Source organism: Haemaphysalis longicornis, unplaced genomic scaffold (genome assembly GCF_048455015.1).
Source record: "Haemaphysalis longicornis isolate Haplotype H1 unplaced genomic scaffold, Haemaphysalis longicornis Haplotype H1 scaffold_4, whole genome shotgun sequence".
NCBI lineage: Eukaryota > Metazoa > Arthropoda > Arachnida > Ixodida > Ixodidae > Haemaphysalis > Haemaphysalis longicornis.
The window spans coordinates 43341357-43364125 of NW_027526361.1; the positions used below are offsets into that span (position 1 = coordinate 43341357).

At 46.2% G+C, this 22769-nt stretch overlaps 1 protein-coding gene across 5 annotated transcripts in view; it reads left to right on the top strand.

The window, feature by feature from the left end:
- Window positions 1–22769, top strand: part of LOC144178603 (DDB1- and CUL4-associated factor 8) — a 31193-nt gene that overhangs the window by 2689 nt on the left and 5735 nt on the right. For all 5 annotated transcript variants that reach the window (XM_077706571.1, XM_077706568.1, XM_077706569.1 and 2 more), the window contains exons 3-13: window positions 8578–8801; window positions 9299–9652; window positions 14710–14850; window positions 15586–15680; window positions 15823–15930; window positions 16099–16165; window positions 17098–17155; window positions 19419–19526; window positions 19969–20099; window positions 20876–20995; window positions 21337–21456. In XM_077706571.1, coding sequence (XP_077562697.1) covers window positions 8578–8801; window positions 9299–9652; window positions 14710–14850; window positions 15586–15680; window positions 15823–15930; window positions 16099–16165; window positions 17098–17155; window positions 19419–19526; window positions 19969–20099; window positions 20876–20995; window positions 21337–21456 — 1526 coding nt within the window. The remainder of the gene's footprint in view (window positions 1–8577; window positions 8802–9298; window positions 9653–14709; window positions 14851–15585; window positions 15681–15822; window positions 15931–16098; window positions 16166–17097; window positions 17156–19418; window positions 19527–19968; window positions 20100–20875; window positions 20996–21336; window positions 21457–22769) is intronic.

The window sequence follows — 22769 nt, forward strand, 5'->3', positions numbered from 1 at the left end:
GTGTATAGCATGGGGGAGCTTGGAGGGTACGCCTTTTCAAGGGCTTTCACACGAGCCAGTCTGCGATCCTCATTGTGTACAGGATGCATGTTTCGCGGAAGAGGCTTGATTCGGAGCGTCTGGCAGATGGAAGGGGAATATCTGCCAATTGCTGATAGTTGGAGGTGGGTGGTGAAAGGCCTAAGGAAGTAAGCAGTGCCGACCCGTGTGGCTCTTAGAGTGTTATTTTGATATGGTGGTGCGCATTGCACCTCCACTATCTCAGCAAGGGGGTTGTGAACACCCAGTGCGAGGAGGCGGTCGTTGGAATTTTTTTTAGGGGTCGAGGGCTTCCCTGAACCCCACGTATCATGCCGTCAATCTTGATTCGTTCGCTTAGTTTCGTGGTTAGGAAGAACTCGTGCACAAAATATTCTCATCCTGCAGTGCCTCCCGCACTTACCCGTCACCTATACCTTTCACGTGAATGTAACGGTAGCAGGTGCACGTTCCTGTGACTAATCTGCAATGGTCGAAGCACCCATTTTTCTTTACTTTTCTATTTTTGTTACTCCCTCACTGGTTGCCTTGTGCTCGCGGCGTTGGTGAGCCTCAAACGTCGTCTTCCCCATCCTTTGATAGCCTTTTCTGTGTGCACGCACGAACTCGCCGCGAGCTGTCGAAAAAGAAATAGAAACGTGCAGCGCTAGAAAGAATGCCCACTCTTCAAGCAGCAGGCTGAGGGGGCGCCCCTTTTGTTTATTTTGCCCGAGGCTACTGCCAAGTATGGTTGGGGAGCTCGCAAAAAGGTCCATTACTGATTAATGCAAGAGCAGTTGGGGCATTTGAAGGCATCTGAGTTTTAGCAAATCAGTGGCGGTATACTTTACCACAAAAGCATGAATATAAATTACTTTGGATGCTAAGTAAAGCCAACCTCCCAAGTCTTCACTTCGCTGGGACCTGACATGGTCACTGTCACTTTGGTGCAAGTGACTGGTCATAGTGAGTTCTCACTGCATATAGAATCAAGAACTGATGAAAACTGCATCAGGGCTGAGGAAAGCGATGGAAATTTTGTCGTTATGCACATAAAATGTATCGTACAGGAAAGCCAAATCTTTTCTAGTGTTAAAAAAATCCCTAGTTTCTCGTTGGTTCTCATGTATATGCTGTTTAGCTCCCAGTTTATAATTATGGCTAGTTATTGCTGCCTCAGTCATCGTTTTAGTTCTCAAAAAGCGAAGAGGTAACTCGGCACCGTCGCAGCTGTAATGTCAGGCATTGCTTCCACCCTTGTTTCTCCAGGTGCCTTACTTGCTCCAGGGCTGTCCTTTACATTGCCTTCGTCCTCCGTTGGGCTTTTTGGTAGCTTCTGTGCATTGTCGTGCACTCAGGTCAATACATTTTTTGCATGCACCCAGTTGGCCATCCACTACTTTCAGTTAGAGCTGGCGGTCAAATAAAATTGTTTTATAATTGATTTGCAGTCTTTAATTGATGGATTGATTAGTTGGTTGTATTGATTATTGAAAGATTTAAGAATTCACTTTTCAAGCATGACAGTTGTCTGCCGTTTAGTCGATGATAAGGTTACATTGTATTATTTTCATGCGTTCGTAGAGCATGCATTCATGCCTCCATTTCAGCTGTGGAGGGGGACATTTTGTAAATGTGAATTTTTTTGTTATCCTTGTTCTTAAATATTCTAGATGCCCTACCACAAAACAGACTGTCATTAGGGGACGTGACGCATATAAATTGTAAAAGAACTCGTGCTTATGGGAAGGGAAAGTTGACAACCTTGAAGTCTTTATTAGCTGCCACTGCGTGATTGTTGCTCTAATCATTGGAATCTCTGAGCGTGCTGCCATCAATCATTGCTGCCACATAAGCTAGGTGTGGAATATGAGTACAAAAATAATACCGGGCAAGTTAGTGTTAATTTTAAAAAGGCATGCTTTTTTCATCTGACCAAGCCTCACAAGTTTGACCAATTGACCAGTACAATAGAGTGTTAGCCAGTTGATGTGAAAATTAATCAACCAACTGCCCAGTCACAATTTCAACAAGTCCAGCCAGTGGCCTGGCTTGGAAATGTACCTTTGGACCAAAACAACCTTCTTCATTGGCGTTAAACCTTCTGGTCATAAAATTGGTGTGAGCATCGAAAAGCGGATTATTAGCTTCAAAAAGCATTTTCACCTTGTCTTAAGGAAGTAGGTACTGACACCAAATTCTAGCTCTTTCGTTTTTATGCTGTAAACAATACCTCTTCGCCCGCTAATAATGAATACCGAGCAAGAATTATTATTATTATTATTATTATTATTATTATTATTATTATTATTATTATTATTATTATTATTATTATTATTTACCAACCAGTAGTACGCATAGAAGTAGTTACAATGCATTTCTTTCAATCAGTTTTGGTTTCGGTCACCCGGAGGACATGTGGCAGTTCTGGGCAATTTCGGAAAGTAGGACATCACACTGTTCTGGCCAAAAAACTGCAAGTTGGGATGTCAATCAAATACCTGTGCCATCACACTTGTTTTCCGCATTGTGTGCGGTGGTCTCGCGTGGTCTGCATTGGCTCGCCTGAGCTTGTGATGGCAATGGGGACATGGGAGATTTTAAAAGTAATTTGCATTCGTGTAATTAGACGCTATTTACGGGGTGCAATTTTTAAACTTTCTTGGGCTCCTTAAACCCAGAAATTTTGGTCTGTCTGTATGTCTGTATGTCTGTCTGTCTGTGACTCGATTCCGCCACCCGGCCAAAGCAAAAGAACGTCTGCGTAATAGTCTTATATAGTCACAGCTAAATCTACCTGTCTATGTCCGGTGTAATGTTCATACTTCTCAACATTGTTAAAGAAGAACAAGACATTACGCAAATATGAGACAACAAATCAATGCAGAAGTGATATTTGCAGCGTTCCTTTATAAAAATTCAAACATGCTTGACTTTTGCGAAATTAATTACTTCATCAATTGCAGAAAAAGAATTCACTCCGCCGTCGCCTGCTGTCGCCCGCGCCACTATAGCTTCTGGCGCCATTTTAAGAAAGCAACCGGCAACAGCTACGCAAGGTTCCACTATATCGGTTCCACGTTCTGCTTGCAACGCACGTGGAGTAGTGAAACGCGGTTCTATAAACGTTGAAGTAGGGCGCATCGATTAACGCGCGTCTTCGCCGTACGGCAACGTTCGCATCGAGACGCCCGGTTTGGAGCAGTGGAACGCGGGAAATTTAGAATGATTTAAGCAAACATTTGGCGTCTTCACCTTAGGAGGAGCGCGACGCAAGAGGAACAACATGAGAGGTGAGCGGTAAAGCGAAGGGAGGCATTTACTTCGCAAAAGCCGATAAAGACTATCGTCTTTTGACAACATTTGCAACGAAAGGAGCAGATACGCGGCCAATTTTTTATTGAGACACATTTCAGTTCGTTTCCGTTCATGATGTTGGCCACAAAAGACATGCAATGTGATTTCGGAGCAGTAGACCGTGTCAGCGACTGAATGCTTGAAGAAGGTCACGATTGGAGCCTGCATTTTATTCTTGAAGGCGAAAGCAAGCACTGTTTGCTTCAACAAGTGAATGTAACAGAGGGCCTCCTTTTCACGCACTCCAAAACTGAAGAAGGGGCGGGTGGCATTCCATCTGGTCATTACTTCTGACCAATGGCCACAGTGGTGCTTCGTCGGCCACCTCCTCGTGGTCACTGGCAGCGATAGGTTCTGCGCTTCTGACCTCAGAAATGATGCCATCTGTCAGCACGCCCCACACGCTGTACATCATCCACATCGACATACATACCTGCCAACTCTTCCGAATTTTCCGTAAAATGTACGAATTTTGCCGCGTCTTATGATTTTACGAATCGTGCCTGAAATTTTACGAATTTTCGAAAAAAATTGGACCATCTTTAAATGACACGGGTACCTGCGCAGCCACGAGAAAGCAATAAGTAATATTGTTATCACCAACTGCGAAGTAGCGATTTCTGCCTTCTTCTCGGAGAGGGCTACGCATCCATATCCAGAACTCGCTGCATCACAGGCAAGTCTGCTTATAGAGTGTTGTTCACGGCCGGTTACGACTTCTGTGTTCGTGGCGCTCTTTTTATGACTCCCGCGCGTTCTGTGCAGTAAGACCCGTGGTATGACCGCGGTAGTTTCTTCGCATTGCAACGGCGGGCTCGAAGCCGGGAGACTACTACCAAGTGTTCTTGAAACAGTACATGTAAGAATTTGCTTCCCTGCCCAATGGAGTTGCTGCTCATTACTCTACAACACTGACGGTTTGCACATATGGCTCTGAAAACGTCAGAACGTTCAAACTTAAAAATTAAAGGGACACTGAAGTGATATGTAAACATTGCGGGATTACTAGCGCAAATTGTTGTCCGAAGTCCCCAGGCCATGTTTCGACCACTCAGGGCACGTTTACGCGATTTTATTTAGTAGAAAATTTAATTCGAAAATGCTGTCCTCCTCTCTTTACGCTCGCCCATTTTCTGCGGCGTTTTTTTGTGACGTCGGGAGGAGCCGAGCTCGCAATTGGCTGCGCTTCTGCACAGCTCCCCGGCCTTCAGACAGAGTCAGTCGGCCGAGCGTTTTGTCCGCCGGCCGCCGACAGGTCGTCGCAATTCGTTCGCTCAGTTAAAACGAAGCGAGGACACGTTTGTGAATGGAACAATGTGCCTTTCTTTACTTGGTTAGTTTGTACACTGTATCTAGCTCCAAGTCAAGGTCGCTTCACACAAGCGCACATGCGACGCTTCGCTGACTGGTACGCCAGTAGGAAAATATAAGGCCTCTTGAAGGCGGGAGAAGAGTCAGCGAAGTTAATATAGGTACTAAGGAAATAAAATCAACTGATATTTTTACCGTACAGCGTAAAACTAAGGTGCGGGAAGCACTTTTTTGCACTGGGCGAACAAGCACAGCGGCCAGCAGCACGACTACGCATCTGCGAACGCTTTTCGGTCTAAGAAATGCAATTGCTAGATGTGAGATATTGTGGAAACTTGTGGGATGCTTACTGCACGAGCGCAAAACAACAAATAGTCACCTAAGCTGCTTGGAATGCTAAAACTAAATAAAAGTGTAAACTGGTCATACATTATATACCTTATATTTCCGAGGTCGGCAGTGCTTGCCCGTGGTCGAGTGGTTTGGAGCGCTAGGTATGCCAGCGCGAGTGTTTTGCAAGTCACAAGTTCGAATCCCCGCGGGTCCGTGCTTTTTTTTTTTTTTTTCATAAGTTAAGTTTTTCGTTCTCCGCCGATGTTTTCTATACTGAGTTCACCTTTTTTTGGGGCGCAACGTTCATTGCTCCACGAACTAGTTCACAGAACGCGCGCAGGCTGGCACTGGCGCGCTAGCGAGTTCTCGTTGGCATGCTGTTGCCATAAGCACCGACTGCTTGCGGGCAGTGGGCACAGGCCAGAATCAACAGACCCTTGGCCTGCTGCGAACACGCTTTTTACGATACAGGCATGAGTGAGGCAAGCTCCAAATATAGGGGAAAAGCGCATGGCATTTGAGCGTCTGCGGGGGCGCGGAGGGCGTTCAGGCACTGCGTAGGCCTCGGCTAGTGAATGCTACGATTCCAAGCCGTCCTGGGAGGCTTATCTTATGCATTTTACAGCCGACAACTTGGCAGAAGCGCGGTACGATGATTACTGAGATATTGTGAATGCCCATCCAACAACGTCATTGGTTGTGTTTTACAGAACCGAAACCGAAACTTGTTTGATTGCTAACCTTGGGCATCTTCCAATCACGGTGCCCCCTCTTCCCAACGTCACAGCCTTAGTTGGTGCGGCCGCCGCAAACCACGCATGGTAGTTTTTCTTCTTTCACGCTTTGTAAAATAATTACCGATTTGTCAACCGGATAAACGATGAAAAGTGTGCTAATTTGAGCCAGTCTACGCAATGCAAGCAAAAACGGGAGCTTGACAAATTCACTTCAGTGTCCCTTTAAAGGAGCCGTGAAGAGAAAATACAACTTCGTGTAATTTGAAAGAACTAGGATTCAGCGTGTCAGTCAGCTCGATTAGAGCCACAAAAGATGTTTTTAACGAAAAAAAAAAGCAAGAAGTATTTAAAAGCTTTCAAATTTTGCGCCACAGTGACGTGTTATGAGCAAGAATGACGTTATACGGGCCAACAATAAAACGTAATTTTCAGTGCGTTAACTGCACGTTAGCATTCAAGTGATGCGGTCAAATGGAACTAGAGGCCCCATTACAGACGTCCAGTCATGTGTCGCCGCGACAGGCGAGTTAGGCGGCCGCCAATCGCACAAACAAGGTTCCGTGACGTCATAGGAAAGTTGCGGGAAATTGGCTAGGGGGTCGCGACTGCTTCACACGTTTTCTTTCATATCTCCGTTATTTGTTCGAAGATTGCGATGATACTGGTATCATTGTTATCGGGACTAAGCAGTCTTTCTAATAAACCCAACTTGTATTTTGTCTTCATGGCTCCTTTAAAGTGTGTTGCCCCCCACTTCCCCCAGTCCGCGGTTATTACGAATTTCCATGTCACCAGGTTGGCAGGTGTGTCGACATAGTCCCCAAAGAAACTTCTTCCACACATCCGGCATAGGGGTTTTGAATTCCTTTAATCCGATTTAACTTTTCTTTTCACTGTCCTCTCCTTTCTGGAGGCAACACAGCCTCATGTGTAGGCAGCTGGGCTATTTTTCAGTCGTGCACCAAGCCCCAAGTTGCCGGTGCCGTGGGGCGTAGCTCGAATTATCCATGGTGGAGGACCGCACGTTTGAATTAACAGGCTTTCCCATATACAGTTGAACCCCTTTATAAGAGACACATACCGGGAGCAGCTTCTGTCTCTTATACGAGATGTCTCATAAGCAGGGTACCATGTTTTCACAGAGTAAACAGACCCTGGTTCAATGTGGGCACCGTATGACTAAAATGAGCTCAAAAGAACACTACAGCATGTTGCAAAAGATTCATTCAAATTTATGTTTTGCCCCCAGAATTTATGAAACTTTGTTTGCTTCATGACTGTATTTACACTGTTTTTTACAACCAATTCTACAAGCTTTTTATCCTTTCCTTGTTTGTGGAAGATGAATCATAGATGTTGAGTTCACAAGCCTGATGAATAGCCAGAGCGCACAGCTTCTTCCACTGTGTGCTCAGGCTATTCATTACGCTTGCAGGACTCAACATCTGCAGTGCTTCTTGATTGGGAGCTACGCGAGTGGGAGAGCCCGCATGTGCGATCGTGCTCCATCCAATGGATTGCAGTAAGCTTCAACCACTTCTGTCAGTTGTATTTCCATTGGCAGGGCTTCTCATCGTCATTTCATAGCTGACTGAACCACTTTGTGTTTGCTGAAATTATAATAAACAGCGACTGCAGGTGTCTGTCGTCCACCTGTGTTTCCACAATGGAAGCAACTGCAATTAGAGACTGGTGGCTCTGCATCTGAAGTTAAAATGTCTGTTACAAGCGAGTTTATTGATTAAACTTCAAGGACGACTTGTCCTTTATAACCAATCTTCTACATCCAATGTCTGTTATAAAAGAGGTCGATTTAATGGGAAAGATAGGGCAGCCAACCATGTGGGTGAATAGTGTCTCTTATAACCATTTGTCTCTTACATCAGTGTCTCTTATAACGAGGTTCAACTGTATAGGCTTCTACGGAGACTTGGCTGGACTAAATCGTACAGTTCGAATTATCCATAAATTCGAATTATGGAACTTTGAATCAATGAGCTTTCACTCTATTGGTTTATAAAAACATAGCATTAATTTCTTGCCACTTTGGAAAAGTTGACGATGCCGTTGAGAGACGTGGTCTTGCAAGTCGAGACCACCAACAATGGCAGCGCAGGAGAGTTGTTGTTTCCAGAAAGGGCTACCCGTCGTCGCCCAGAACCAGCCGGTGCCCAGGGCGCGGAATCTTTCGTCACACTGATGGCGATTTTGCTGATGCTGGAAATCAGAGGTAGCTTGCGGCCTGGCCTTATAAAATTAATTATATTTGTGCTTCCTGACACGGCTGGCTGAAAAAATTGCTGGAAGGCATCTTCACAAATTACTGAAACCAGTTGTATCAATTTTTAAGGTTCTGAATTTGGTGTCAGTACTCCTTTAAGTACTCATTATAAACATGCGCATTTGGGGCGCATAGCACCAAATCCTGAATCAAGTCACTATGCCTTAAGTAGAATGTGCTGTGCTTACCAAAAGAGTGCCAAGATCTCGCACTCCTGCAAGACAACAAAAATGCAATTGGTGCATTCCTTTGACTTCCTCTCTCTGCGTTTATGATATTAGCGCTCACTTGTAAATCGCTATTGCCTGTTCAGGAAAGCCATTGTGGTAAACTAAAATTGTTGGGCTTTCAAACAGTGGGCTTCAGTGCCCACTGTGTTTTGGTGAACACTATGGTCTGAAGGCTGTCTTGGAAGGTGCCATGCTGCTGTCGTAAATGCTGTGCTTCTTAGGAAGGAGTTCATAAGAGCATGTTTGAACACCGTTTTAATAGGCCGAGAGACGTCTGTGCACAGTTTTCACTGCTCCCTCCTGGTTGCAGGCTTGCCCGAGGAGAAGAAGCAGAAGACGGAGGAGAGGAAAAAGCGCCGACTGTTGAACTTGCTGGGCCGGACGCGGAGGTCGGGCTCAGCGTCCGAGGACACCACCAGCGCTGACACAACTCGGGGCGGGGGGAGCAGCAGCTTCTTCACGGAAGACTCGGATGACCACATCTCCATAAACAGTGACGACACCTTTCACATGAGCCAGGACGACAGGGACGAGGTCAGTGTTGGCGCCCAACAGCACTGCTGGGAACGTTGGTGTGTTGTGCGGAATCCTTTTAAACTGCTGAGTTGCTTGTTCCACTGGCCTGCTTCGGTTTGTGGTACCTATTGTTGGTGTATGACATATGAGAGCGCAGCATAAGTGAAACTGATCAAGGTGGAGTTTTTTTTTATTATAATTCCATCCACAGCAGCAGTTGCATCTAACAACAAGTTTTGCTTGGTGTTTTTGGTATTTGTCATGTGATCCTAAAGGATTTTAGCGTCCAATGCATGTTAGGCATTGATAGAATCTGTCGTGAACAACAATATTAATTAAGTTACCACCATCGCTGCTTTGGTGGATCCTTGAATGTGTCGCCGTTATCTCTCTCGCTTCTTGCCTCCTTACATTAGTAAGAAACAGCGCATGATGACGTGACCGTGTGCCACGGTGGCCAGTGCGCACGCTGCAGCAGGAGGGGGCCACTCAGGAGGATTGCGATGTGCGCGCAGGAGGATGCGGAGAGCCTGGAGGGCAACTACGACCCGACGCCGTCGACGCCTGCCCCGCCGTACAAGTGGCTGGTGTGGCGGGAGCTGACGCAGCGCGAGTACGGCCGGCCCACGGCGGCCTCGCACGTGGACCAGTTCCGGGTGGACTGCTACGGCAGCCGGCGCATGCTGGAGCGGCTCGAGCTCATGTACAAGATGCACGCCCACGACGGCTGCGTCAACGCGCTGCACTTCAACTCGGCGGGCACCCGGCTGGCCAGCGGCTCGGACGACCTCAGCGTCGTCATCTGGGACTGGGCCACGGGCGAGCCAGTGCTCAAGTACGACAGCGGACACCGCAGCAACGTGTTCCAGGTCGGGTCTCTGTGTGCCTCATTGAGCGTACGCCTACTGTGTCACCCACATTGAAGAGCACCCGAAAAGGGTCTGTCACTTGATTTGCCAACAGAGCTAAATGCCAAGGTTCATCAATGATGAAACGTGCTGTAGGGCTAGTTAGTACATGCTGAATGGGAGGGAGGCTTAGCACAAAGAAGATGAGGACGGTAGCAGACGAGTGGTTAGTAGCGCCTATCTCGTCTGCCAGCGCTCTCTTCTTCTTTGCACTAAGCCTCCCATTCAGCAAAGGTTCATGTATCTCGGCTTGTCATCTAGGTAATGTATTTGCATTGTTCCACTGTTCTACAACAAGTCTAGTTTCTGTATAGATCTTGAGCTTTCAACTGCAGCAAGGGTTTGGCAGTTTACAGCATGGCTTTTTCCCTTCATCCTGCTCATAAACACCCTTGCGAATGACTAGCTTATCACGTTTTAGGGATTTCCTTTGGGCTTATCATTATCAGCTCTCGACCATAGCAAGGGTTTGAGGCGAGTTGAAATGTGATGAAAACAATTTTGTTCTTTGGCATTTTTTAGCAGAAGCATTTTAAAAGCGTAGGTAAAAAATGTGCAAAATTAGAGGCCTTGCTTTTCTCGATGTATTCATTCGAGACCGCTTAGTCTGATTTTTAGGTTTGTTTCAATTATTCGATTCCCAACAGCTGCCTTAATTAAATCCATTGTTTCACTGTCCTGTTCACCTGCACCAAAAACGATTAAACTATTGCCAAGCTCGCCAGTTTTATAGGTCAGCGAGGCAATTTTATTGTGGAGTTTCTCAACAGAACATCTCCTTCTTTCTCTTTTTCCTTTCTGTCTTTCCTTCTTTCTTTCTTTCCAAGAAATACTTTTTTTTTTTCAACAAGGACATTGGTCTGGCTAGATTCTCAAAATCAACTTTGTTCTGGGCAATAGACAGCTGCATTCTGTTTTTTTTTTTTTTTTTTTTTTTTTTTCCTGAAGTAGAAGTTATTAAACTCTTTTGTGAGGAGCTCGTGTGGAGTGCTTGTATGTGCTCGACATCTTATCAGCTCCTTGTTAAAAATCATGTTAGCAGTAGCACAAGTAAAAAAAAAGAAAACGTTCAAACTTTCACAATAGGTGGGCTGCTCTGGCTAGGGCGGTACTGCTTAGTGAGTGATGTTGATGACGCTGGTGCCTTTGTGAAGGATCGTTGCAGTTATTTGACTTATCGAAACCGGGAGGCTACAATGAACCTTGCGGAAAAGTCAAAGCGAGGGACAAAGGTAACGAGAAAGGCTGCCATTCATACTCTAGTTGCAGCATTGTCACCATTATTGCAACTGCCACATTGTTGTCTCGACAGCTTTATCGTCCCCATTACCGTCCACCAAAACGAAGATTGCAGCTGGCAGAGGCATTGTGCGCGTGATAGATGGGGGAAGTTGGCAGTTGTATGCCACATTTTATCTTTCCTTCGCAACAAAGCGGCTAGGCTGACCAAGCCGCTTGTAAAGAGCATCCTAGAACTTCCTTCTTGTCGGTTATAACTAGGGGTGTGCGAATGTTCGAATATGAATCGAATAGTGCCTCCGCGAATAATTCGATTCCCGAATCAAATGTCTTATTCGATTTTTCGAATATTCGAGTGGCTTTTCCTAATGTGTCCGGTTCTGCGAAAGCGAAAGATATCTGCCCACGCAAATGCACAGCTGGTGCACCGTCTGCTCAGGATGTTTCATTCAAATCGCGCTTTTGACAAGTGCACCTTGCAGAGGCCATAAATTTTATCCCGCCACATGGCGTATTTGCGATTGTGGCGATAACATCTTTTCTTTGTGCCGCCACCACTGATTCTGGCCGCCATTTTGAATACTGTGACGGGGTGTTTACGTGGTAGGGCAGCTTCCTGCAAAGCAATCGCTGTCACTTTTGTTGTTTTTGACAGCGCCTCCGTTTTCTGGCTTTTTTTAATACAGTTAGTGTTTTTTATTTTTATTTTTTTTTTAATTTAAAGCCCACAGGGATAACTTAGGCTCATGTGCAGCGACTGTAGTGCGAGCTTTCCTTCTGCAATGTGTTGTTCGCACTTCACGCTCATGATGTGCTATCTTCCAAAGTGGTGCCTCATTGTGGTCTGTGAGTGTGGTTGTGCCGTGCTTTCGCGTCACGTTTCTCCTGCCTGTAAAGTGCTCACTTCAGAGCTATGAGGCGCTGCCTAGTCGTTGCCTATGACTGCAGTGCAGACAATCTGGTGCAGGCAGGCCATTCTTCAAATGCGTATCGTGCCCGCTTCAGATCCCCGAGGTACCGCCTCATAGTGGTTCAGCGACTGGACTGCTGCGAATGAGAGTTGAAAATTGCGTTCTTCAGGTTGAAAAAGAATGTCATGGCTCCCAAACACGCGAAGTAGCATCTATTCCTGCACAAAAACCTATGAAAAATCGAGGCCTCTAAAAGAAAGTGATATTCGAAATTTTATTCGATATCCGGCTTTTTTTCCGAATTCGATTCGCAAGTTACTATTATTCGGTATTTGCACACCCCTAGTTATAATGTCTAACATGCCTGGGTTCTGCCTGAGGTTTTGCCATGTTCTTAAAGGAGCCATGAAGAGAAAACACAAGTTTGGTTCATTCGAAAGATTGCCTCGTTAGAACCATAACGACACCACTTATAACGCAAACTTCGCTCAAATAAGCTACATAATTAGGAAAAAAGGAAATGACCATGCGACCCACCAGCTCATTTTCCGCAACAGAACCTGTGATGTCACTTGGGAATGCTCTGTGATTGGCGGAGGCCGGCAAAAGCAAACGCATGTTAGGCAGGGCTTACAGTTTGCATAGCGAGCTAAATGCCCGTGAAACATACTGCACATTCTTTTTATGACAAAGAACGGTGGAGTAAACGGTTGAAGGTCCGAACGAACTCGCAAGCGTGTGCACCAATGCATACGAAACTAGCGCCGGCCGAGCTCGACATCTCGCCGTCGCGCAGACGAATTTTCGGGTTCGAGGCTCTTCGGGGCCAACGAACCGTTCCAGCACGCACAGCCGCGACCTTGCTTCGTATCGTAATCCCTTCACAGGAGGTTGGCCGTCATATCGCCAACCAGCAAAGGTAAAAATAGAAACGAGGGGAGTAAGGAACAGCAAGCAGCGACGAGATAGTGCCAGTCGTCGCGTAAGTTTCGAATGGTGTTGGCTTGCTGCTGTCGTTACGAGCTCGTTTCCAGTTTACAACCACTGAAAACTTCAGTTTGTTCGAGTACTTTCGAACGGCTTTCCATACACGACACCGGCCAACTGGCATAAGTGATACTGCTACTGAAATTGAACTATTATTAACCGTAATCAAAATACGGCACATACGTACCAGTCTATATTCGTCCGTCGCGACGGGGCTGACGAGGCAGCGGTGCCGACGGCTGGGCGTTCGTCTGTTGTGGCTATTGCGGAATGGTCGCTTTCTCGTCCACCGCGTATCCCACAACTCTTGCCGCTCGTGCACTTAGAAGCATTGAGCGTTTTTTGTGGTGTGAGGTTGTTAAATGCAAGCCCGAGCTCCTCGGCGAGAGTTTTATTCTCCGGATCAGGCGATTCCATGACTAGGGCTGCGGGTGCACTAGGTTTTACTAGTGTTTTTAAAATGGCCGCCGTCTCGATCGACTCCCGCGTGTGGGTGCTATATGGAGTCGACATACTAAGTATCTGTTTCATGGACCGGCTCTATGACGCCATTGTACACGTCACGGAATGTTCAATTTTAGCGGGAGATTTAAAATTTTGGCTTAAATTGCCTTATTTCTCAGTGAATAAAGCATCATTTGCTTCCGGGAAAGCGCTTGGGGTACTATGAAACACCTAATCTTTCGAATAAAACAAACTTTTGTTTTCTCTTCATGGCTCCTTTAACAGCTGTCAATCTGGCTATCACTTGTTGGTCTTACAAGAAATGGTTCTGATTACTGACTTTATAATATGAAACAGTGTTTGTACTTGTGTGTAGTGGAGGAAATTGCTTTAAAAGTTGCTTTCTTGTTGTGGGGTTCTTCTGATTACTGTTTTTAGAATCTGAAACATGCTCTTACTTACATGGGTGTAGTAGAGAAAATTGCTTCAAAAGTTGCTTTCTTGTTGTGAGGCCGAGCCCTATTGGCTGTTAGGTGGACATGGAGGTCTTGTCCTGTTAGGGTTACTACTGAAGTCACTGGAGGCATTGGATACATAGCAGTGTGTAGCGGTAGGTTACAATTATCTTGCCCATACAGGGTCACCGTGACAAGAACTTTTGTGTTTTTAATTATGTATTGTTATATGTTGTGCGTCTACTCAAAACGATAAAGTGGTGATGCGTGGAACTCTTTTTTTTTTTTTTTTTATCTTACTGGTTTAAAAAAAAAACGATTTCTCTGGGAGCACTGCTAAGTGCAGTGGAGGGGTGAGTGCCCCAGAAAAGGAATCTTTTTACTGATTGCTTTTGGTATTACCCATCGTCTTCGCTGGATGCAGTATCACCGTGCAGAGGCCGCTACTTCGTTTCTACTTGAAGCTGGTCAGTTTTTCTGTCATACGTCAGGTGAAGCGGACATTGAAGCACAGTACTTTTATTGCTGGCTGTGCATTGGCAGCTTAACTGAGGGCAGCTTGGTTCCAAAGACAATCTTCTAAAGCAGGAAAGACCGGTGAAAAAATGTTCGGGGTGGTGGGCCCCCATTCATTGCTTGTGGTGCTAGCAAGTGGTAGCAAGTCCCCTAGGGGTTGCTGCATTCCATGGCTTCCTGTACGTTGTGATGACCGGTGGACGCCCTTTATTTGGCTAGCACTGCTCTCAGTCACTTGCATACGCGGCGGCAGCCGTCAGCACCCTTTCCCGTGCAAGTCCTTTCATCAGCAGGCATGTCGGGGAAAGGGTGGTCTTATGTGTGGAAGCAGAGGCCCTTTATATTTTGTGGCCTGAGCTGCTGTACAACCCTGTGGGCTCAAAAGGTGTGTGTTGCGTGAACGATCATATGCTCCGTATAAGCCAACGCATGAGGTTGAGTGCAGCTTCCCTGCCATCTTGCGCAGGCCAAGTTTGTGCCCATGACGGGCGACTGCTACATTGTGAGCTGTGCCCGTGACGGCCTGGTCCGGCTGGCAGAGCTGTCCTCGACGGGCGTCTGCAAGACGACCAGGCGACTGGCCCAGCACCGTGCCACTGCCCACAAGGTCGGGGGCTCTTGTTGCCCGTGGAGCGCGTGTGACCCAATGGAGAACCTGTTGCATGGCATGGCTCACTTTTACAGTGAAGCTGCCTTGCGCTAGGTTCTGACCAGAGTTGCATGTGTCTGTCGGGTCTTGTTGTCAAAGAATTGCATACGCTCGCATCAGTGCTAGTGTAAAATGCTCTGTAGCTCTCAATATGATATAGGTATCGTAGGAAAAAAAATGTCCTGAAATTGGCCGCTAAGAGGCCGTTAAGATGACTCTATCATTACGCTGAGTTTCATTTACTTGTAACAATTAGTTCGCAGTGAAGTGGTAAACATCACAGAAAATGGCTGTAACTCATTTTATCGAAGCGATCCCGACGCAAATGATATGAGAATTAATTTTAAAAAGTTTTGTGTATGTGTCCTTATTTGATCAATATAGTAAGTCACATTTAACTCCACCACTACAGCTTACAGCTTCGCTGTTCGTTCTTTTTCACGGGGTAGTGGAACCTCTGTAAATTTTTTGCACTCCTTACATTGGAGGGAGCTCATGAACTCCAGTGGTTAAAAATGTTCAGACGAAAGCAGATAAATACCAGGAGGGAAATCCCCTAAATATCCAGCACTCCACCACGCGATGCCGAGTTGCTACGTGGTTTTTCCCTAATGTGTGCCACGTACCGGTTTTAATATTTGTTCACCTTGCCTGTGAGGTTTCAGTGTCTTTCTTATCCGTATTCTGCTGCAGCTTGCCATTGAAAATGACTCACCACACACCGTACTCAGCTGTGGCGAGGATGCTTACGTCTTTGGCATTGACCTGCGGAAAAGCACACCTGACAAGTAAGTGCAATGATGCTGCTTGGATGGGGCTCTTTGCTTGCCTTGAGGTGTGCTCCCCTCGGCATCACTGAGTATTTGATGAACCATGGTAGGCATGCAATTACAGCTTGATTTTTTTTTTCTCTCCCTGTTTCTTTTGCAGACTAGTCCTGGTAAAGGAGAACGATAAGAAGGTGCCCCTGTACACGATATTTATTAACCCTACAAACTCGAATGAGTTTGCTGTGGGCGGACGAGATCACTATGTCAGGTGAGGCAGTGATACTCCGGTTATTGATCTAGAATTCAGCATTTCCTCTGCTTTCTGCTTCCGTTTCGGGGTCCTCTTAGTTCCGTTGCATATTCGTATTTGGACCTCAGTTTATTAGTTACCCTGAGGAGTGGAAAAAATGGCGGATTGCCTGTCTTCTTATTTCAGAGTTTACGATCGGAGGTTCACAAGTGAGGAGTCGAACGCGGTGAAGAAGTTCTGCCCCCACCACTTGGTCAGTGTTCTGAAGTTCTTAGTCACGGCTGTTCAATACATGTTGCGGTTAGCAGTGCAGTTGGTACAGTTGTGCCTACCAAGAGGAGCATTGACTGTTTCTTAGATGCAACTTGCTGAACCTAAAGCTTCCAAGCTCACTACTGATAGCTGAATAAACTGAAACTGAACTGAAACTTGAGTATTGTTAGGTTGATAATTACCAGAAATGTGGCAGACACGTTGGCCGAAACTGTGTTTAGCTCTTGAAGTGATGCAGTCTAGTACGAAAATGCTGCAGGCTATAAACCAACTCACTTAATTGTATTTCTGCTCGGCAAGGGGAACAGATTCATCACAAGTTTCGAGTTGGGCACTCGACTAGAAGCTTATCGGGTATGAAGCTCAGGCATGTGGTAGGCACAAATAGGATCAACTCAATACTCGGATCATTTACTTGTAGCTACAGTCTGTAAACAAGATCTTTTGCTCTGTTAACATTGTGTTTCAAGGTTCTTTTGACTACAGTGAAACCTCGTTAAACTGTTTCTGATGGGGACGCTAAGAAAGTGCGTACTAACTGGCACTACGGTTTATCCAAATGCATCAGGTTAAACGGTAACTGAGACTGGGATTTGTCTTAACTCGTATATAAAGAAACTGCGGCTTATGCGGGTACTGTTTAACGAGATTCCACTGTATATGGTTACTTCATGCAAGCTTTTAATTAATAGAAAGGTCATGATTAATAAATAGAATAGTCCAGACCGGAAAGGTTTTTGTTAGTGACACAGGTTCGCGCAACTACACTGCCTTTATTTTTACTCGCGCTGTTAAAATTTACATAGAAGGCTGCCATCATGCATAGCGAAATCGCGTGTGTGTATTGGGGGGATTTGCAGTTTTAGCCCTTTTTCTGTTTCCCCCCTCTTTGCTGCCCTTCATACTTTGCAGATGAACTGTGAAGTCCGAGCTAGTGTTTCATGCCTGGTGTACAACTACGATGGCTCTGGTAAAGCTTTCCCTTGCCTCCTCCTCCTCCTCTCCTCTCCCTCCCCCTCCCCCCTTTTTTATCTATTATTACAGGTTGAGTGGCTGTTTTGTTTCTTATCTGGTCATTCACAGATTTATGAGGTGGTGCATGTAATTTAGTCACATTGCAGTTGTAGTATGCTTCAAGCAACAGGACCTTTTTTTTTTAACCCCTTAAGGGCTCATTAAACAAAAGAATTATTTTCTAAAATGGCCAATTTTTTTGATGAGATGATATGCTTCAGTAGCTTGTTCAAAACAAAAAAAATATTATTTAAAATATTTTACGGCATATAATAAAGTTTTATTGGTCATTCTCCACTTCATATACGCTATACCTGGGGCATAACAAATATATTCACAAATAAATTTCTGCACCTCCACAAAGTAAAGGCTGGGTTTCAATTGCCGCGCAGAGAATGCACTATTCCTCGATGGTTCACCCGAAGCTAGGTGAGGCTACCATCTGTGTGGTAGCATTCAGAGCGCGGCACTACGCAGAGAGCCTTCTCGGGGTCTATGCGGTACCATTCACGGGAGCTTTCCACCGTATCATAGCGGCTGTCTTCCCCTTCAGAGTCGCTGTTCATAAAAACGTCATCGCTGTCCTCTTTACTTGAAGAATCAAACACACAGCCGATATCCTCATCACCCTCGCTTTCATCATCTGAAGAAAGATTTTTCGCACCAGAATGCCGCATGGATGAGGCCATGCTTGTATACCGTGCGGGAAAGAAACCACCCGTTCCGCTATCTAGTGTGGAAACTCTCATTGAATACAAGCGCCAGTGGTGGAACCCGTGCTGCCATTTATGTTGTAAATAGAAAAGCACCGTTTGACGAGCTGGGCTCGTCATAAGCCTCTTGTAGCCTTGCTAAATACCCGTGACAAGCACAGCTCGTCATAAGCAATATAATGGCAACTGCTCATGACGAGCTCAGGTAGTTGTAAGCCCTTAAGAGTTTAAGAAGGGAAATGCACACCTGCCAGGTTTCCCGAATTTTCCGGGAGACTCCCGAATTTCCATGGTTTTGTACGATTGTACGACCGAAACAAAAATCTCCCGAAAACGCACCCGTCTTTGGCCAAATCTTTTTCCCAGTCTGGCCACAATGCGCCGGAGGTATACCTGACAATCTTAACCGACACCATTTGGCATCGTTATCAGTAAAGTGCTTAAAAATCGTAGTCGGCCATGCGCAGACGTTGAACCTGTTCGTCCCATTGCTAGTTTACTGTTTATAGAAACGCAGCGCTGCCACCGCTTTCATTTACGCACGAGCACGGCCGTTCTGAAGATTTAGCAAGTCTCCAGTGGTGTAGCTTGTTGTTAGTTTAGACGAAACTACAAAACAGTTCAGTTCCTGCTGTTTTGTATTGCGCTTGGCAGTACTATTTCCAGGACTTTCTGAAAAAGGAGGCGTCAGCCACTTCGAACATTTACGTGGTGTAGCTTGTTGGTAGTTTGGACGAAGAACCAGTTCGTTTCCTGCTATGTTGTAAGTAAATAAAGAAAATGTGTGTAAAGTTACCTATTCTGTTGTTGCTACAACCCCCCCTCCGGTCAGATCTCCCTAATATCCATCTCAGCAAACCTGGCAGGTATGGAAATGTTAAAAAGCACAAAATTCTTTTAGAAGTACCATTTTTATATTGTGCCTGTATGTCAGCCAGCAGAAGAAAAAAGAAAGCCTTGTTACAACTTGTCTGAGCATTTTTATAATTGATATGAAGGGGTAAAAATAGTTTTATAATACACATACTAAAATCTTTAAACAAGCACTGTAATTGACTTCGTGTACGGGGAGTGTACAAGTCACCCTGATAAGTCTTACTGTATGCAGGCTTTGAATGTGAGGATTCATCTCGAATGAGAACTATTTCCATAATCCTTGGCAAGAAATACCGCACTAGTTTGGGGCTTTTGAGTAGTGCAGAAAAAGTATATGAGGTGGGGTTGGTAATTGAGAAAAATTAGAGGTCAAGCTTGCGTGCTGTAGACCTTTCTTTGGTGGTGTAGATGTACAGGCCACCTCAAAGATAAATGAGCGCCTTTAAAATATTTTTTGAGTGAACCGCGTTTCTCTTCATTCTCAAAGTTTGCGAGAGGGTCACATTTTGTGGTCTATATTTAATGCCAAGAGAGGTGCTCATTTATCACTGCACCCTGTACTTTTTGGCGTGGTTTGAACGCCTCATCCACTTGCGTTGTCTGTTCTGTGCCTTTTCTTTCTCACCATAGAGATACTGGCCTCCTACAATGATGAGGACATCTACATTTTCAACTCTCATCATTCTGATGGTGCTGAATTTGTGCACAGATACAAGGGCCACCGAAACAGCCAGACTGGTAAGCGACATTTTTTCTCCCACTCCCCCTGCTCTCTGACTCTCTGTGGCTTTCTGCTAATGTAGGTTTGAAGGTCACAAGAGTGCCTAGACAAAACTGCAGCGCACCGATGCATGGCACTCAACGCCCTGTGGGATTGGCCGAGAATTATTACAGGCTTACCATGATGGCGGGCTCGTTGCTTGCTTACTGGCTGGCTTGCTCAGCCAGACTTCATTCTCACATTCTGGGCATGAGGTGGCTGTCTTAGGGAAGGCCAACTGCTACCACTTTTGTTGAATTGCACTCCATGTGAAGTATGCGTGTGCTTATTTATCCTACAAGGGAGAATTCGAGCATGTACAGACCATGCAAAAGTGCGAAGTTTGAGGGCTGACGGGCCAAAAGAGACTAGGTGCACACTGACCCTGCCCGTGCGTCTCTGCTCCCTGCCCGCTCGCAGTGAAGGGCGTCAACTACATGGGCCTGCGGAGCGAGTACGTGATCAGCGGCAGTGACTGTGGCTACATCTACCTGTGGGACAAGGAGAGCGAGCACATCATCCACTCCATGCACGGAGACGAGGAGGGTGTGGTGAGTGGGGTTCGCTTTCCTTCTCTTTATCTCCGCCGGAGCCCTGCCTAATTGTGAGAGAGAGAGAGAAAACATCTTTATTTGTCCTGCAAACGCGACGCGACCTCACGTCGTGTCAGCCGGCCACTCGGCTTCCGTCACCTACTCATGCCTACCCCCGGGTGGGGGTGACACTTTCGGGCGTTGAAGCTCGAGGGCGTCCGACACTTGCTGGACGGCCATGTGTTGTAATTGTGAGGCAGTACTCAGTACAGGGCCTCCTTCATTCACTAGAGCTAAGTTCTGCATTGTTGCCCATAGGGGTGGCGGAACTGCACAACAAAGGAAATGGGAAAAGGTTGAGTGTTATGGTCCTACTGACTGCACTACCGTATATTGGGGCATATAAGTCTGGCTTTTATTGCAGAAACCACCATGCTAAGGTACAGGAGGTCTGCGGGTGTTACATGGAGTCAGCCTATATGAGGCATGTTTGGTAGAAGAAAATAAAGAAATTGCTCTGATGTGCGTTGGGCTGTTGGTTGAGATGTACCGTGTCGGAGATGTTTTCAGGCTTTGAATATTTAGGGCGTATTAAGAAGCCTCACCCATAATCAAGATCGCCTGGATTGGTCCAGCATGAAGGGAACTCCGTAGCGTGGGTGCCAATCACCGCTGACAGTTTGTCTGGTATCAGAGCAAAGTTGTCTCTGTAAATGTACAGGCTTAAGGTTTCACTGTGCTGGGGGGTGGGCCGTGTCTGCAGGCAGAGACTGAGCTGCTCGCCTTTCTTCTAGGTGAACTGTTTGGAGCCCCACCCCAGCTGCCCGATCCTTGCCACGAGTGGGCTGGATGAAGACGTCAAGATATGGGTGCCTTCCTGCGAGAACCCTCCCGACATGTCAGACCTCAAATCGGTGAGAACATTCTCCAGGTGCCCCGATAATAGGACTGAACACCTCTGTCCCCATAGTGTGTCGGCTGCATCACTTGATGCTGGTATTGCAAGGCTTTGTGTATCAACCGTGTGTTGAACCTTGTGGCACATTCTCACCTCAAGTGTGTCGACGCAACACTGTGTTTGCGACCACATCTAGTGATCACATGACTGGTCTCCTCTGTGCTGCTTGCATCTACTCTCTCGCGTTTCCGAACCTTGCAACTCATCTATTCTTGTTCACGACAAGTAGGTCTGCATTTATGGCCCCTGACTGTATGTGTGACCATTCTGCACTGCCCTTTTGCTCGCGAACCGCAGCGGGTGTGCAAGAACATGAAAGAGCGGGAGGAGGAGAGGAAACGTGAGGGCCACGAGGCCATCGACAGCCAGATGCTGTGGTACCTCATGCAGCAGCTGCACCGCTCGGCTCAGAATCGGGTGAGTCCGTTTGTTGGGCTTGTAGGCGTCGGCGTCAGGTGTTGCTGCTCTACTGCGTCGCATATCCAGTTGGGATCGCAGTCTGTTGCACGTGCAAAAGGGGTGCTTCTGAACAAACTGCATGGCCGTGCTTTTGCAGGAGCTGCTGTTTTCTGTGGAAGTGTGTGTTTTTAAGTGCAGAGCACTTTAGGGGCTCGCCGTGTCGTCATAGCTCACTCGCTTGGACCCAAGTAGAGCCACACAGCATTCCGTTGTAGCGGCTGTCGTCGCGGCGTAACCCAGTGGTTTCGAAAGCCAAGCGGTTTATACAGTCGTAAGCGTTCGAAACTCGTGAACCGCTGCCGCTTGTCCTACGTTTCCCCGTTGTTTAGCGCAAAGAAAGCTGCAGGTACATTTGAGGCAAAACATATGTAATTAACCGCCAGCGCCCGCATTCATCTAGTTAGGAACGCTTGTTGGGTTGGTTTTTACGATTAAGCGAAAAAAAGTGGCAGTGCAATGCCAGCATGTGCGGGAGGAAAAGCAAGCGCAAAAACAACAGAACTGCCGCTGGCGCTGTTTCAGGCAGGGGCGCGCGAGCACTACAAAAGCGGGAAATTTGAAATACGTTAAGTGGTAGCAGTGAGCAGATAATGGCGCTACAGCCCATTATGGCGCATCACTGCTCTGCACTTCCGACAGCTTTCACATTGAGTGGAACGGCTTTAGGCTTTAATTTTTTTTTTTTTTTTATAAAGCATCTTTTGTCTTGAAATGCAGCAAGTTATGGTTTAGTAAGACTTGTTGCTGATTCAATAGGTTTATAGCTCTACAAAACGAGGGTGCAACACACTAAAACACAGGCATGTAAGAAGACCTGCTGGAAAGTTGTATGCAACTGTTTATTTACACAGACATTTGTGCAGCTTTATACACACAGCTGAGTCTGTTTTCAATTAACGTGCCATCAATCTCATAAATCCCTCCCTTACCTCCTAATGATTCACTCTGTGCAGCCTACAGGCAGTATGAAACATTGGCTTTTCCCTTCCCAGGCGGGCCGCAAGCGTGTTGCACTGCGGATTGGCAAGAGGCTACATTCTGAATGAGTCTACTTGTTTGATTTAATAATTTGTTTAATGAAGGCCGCACCCCTGGAAAGTGTAATTCCTGGACAAATACCGTATTTACACGATTGTAGGTCGACCCTTTTTTTTCAAATTTGACAATCCAATGTTGGGGGGTCGACTTCGAATAGAAATCGAACCGTCTACCGTTAGTAACGGAAAGAGAAACGAGAAATTGGAGGTGCTGCGAGGTGGGGACAGCTTTGC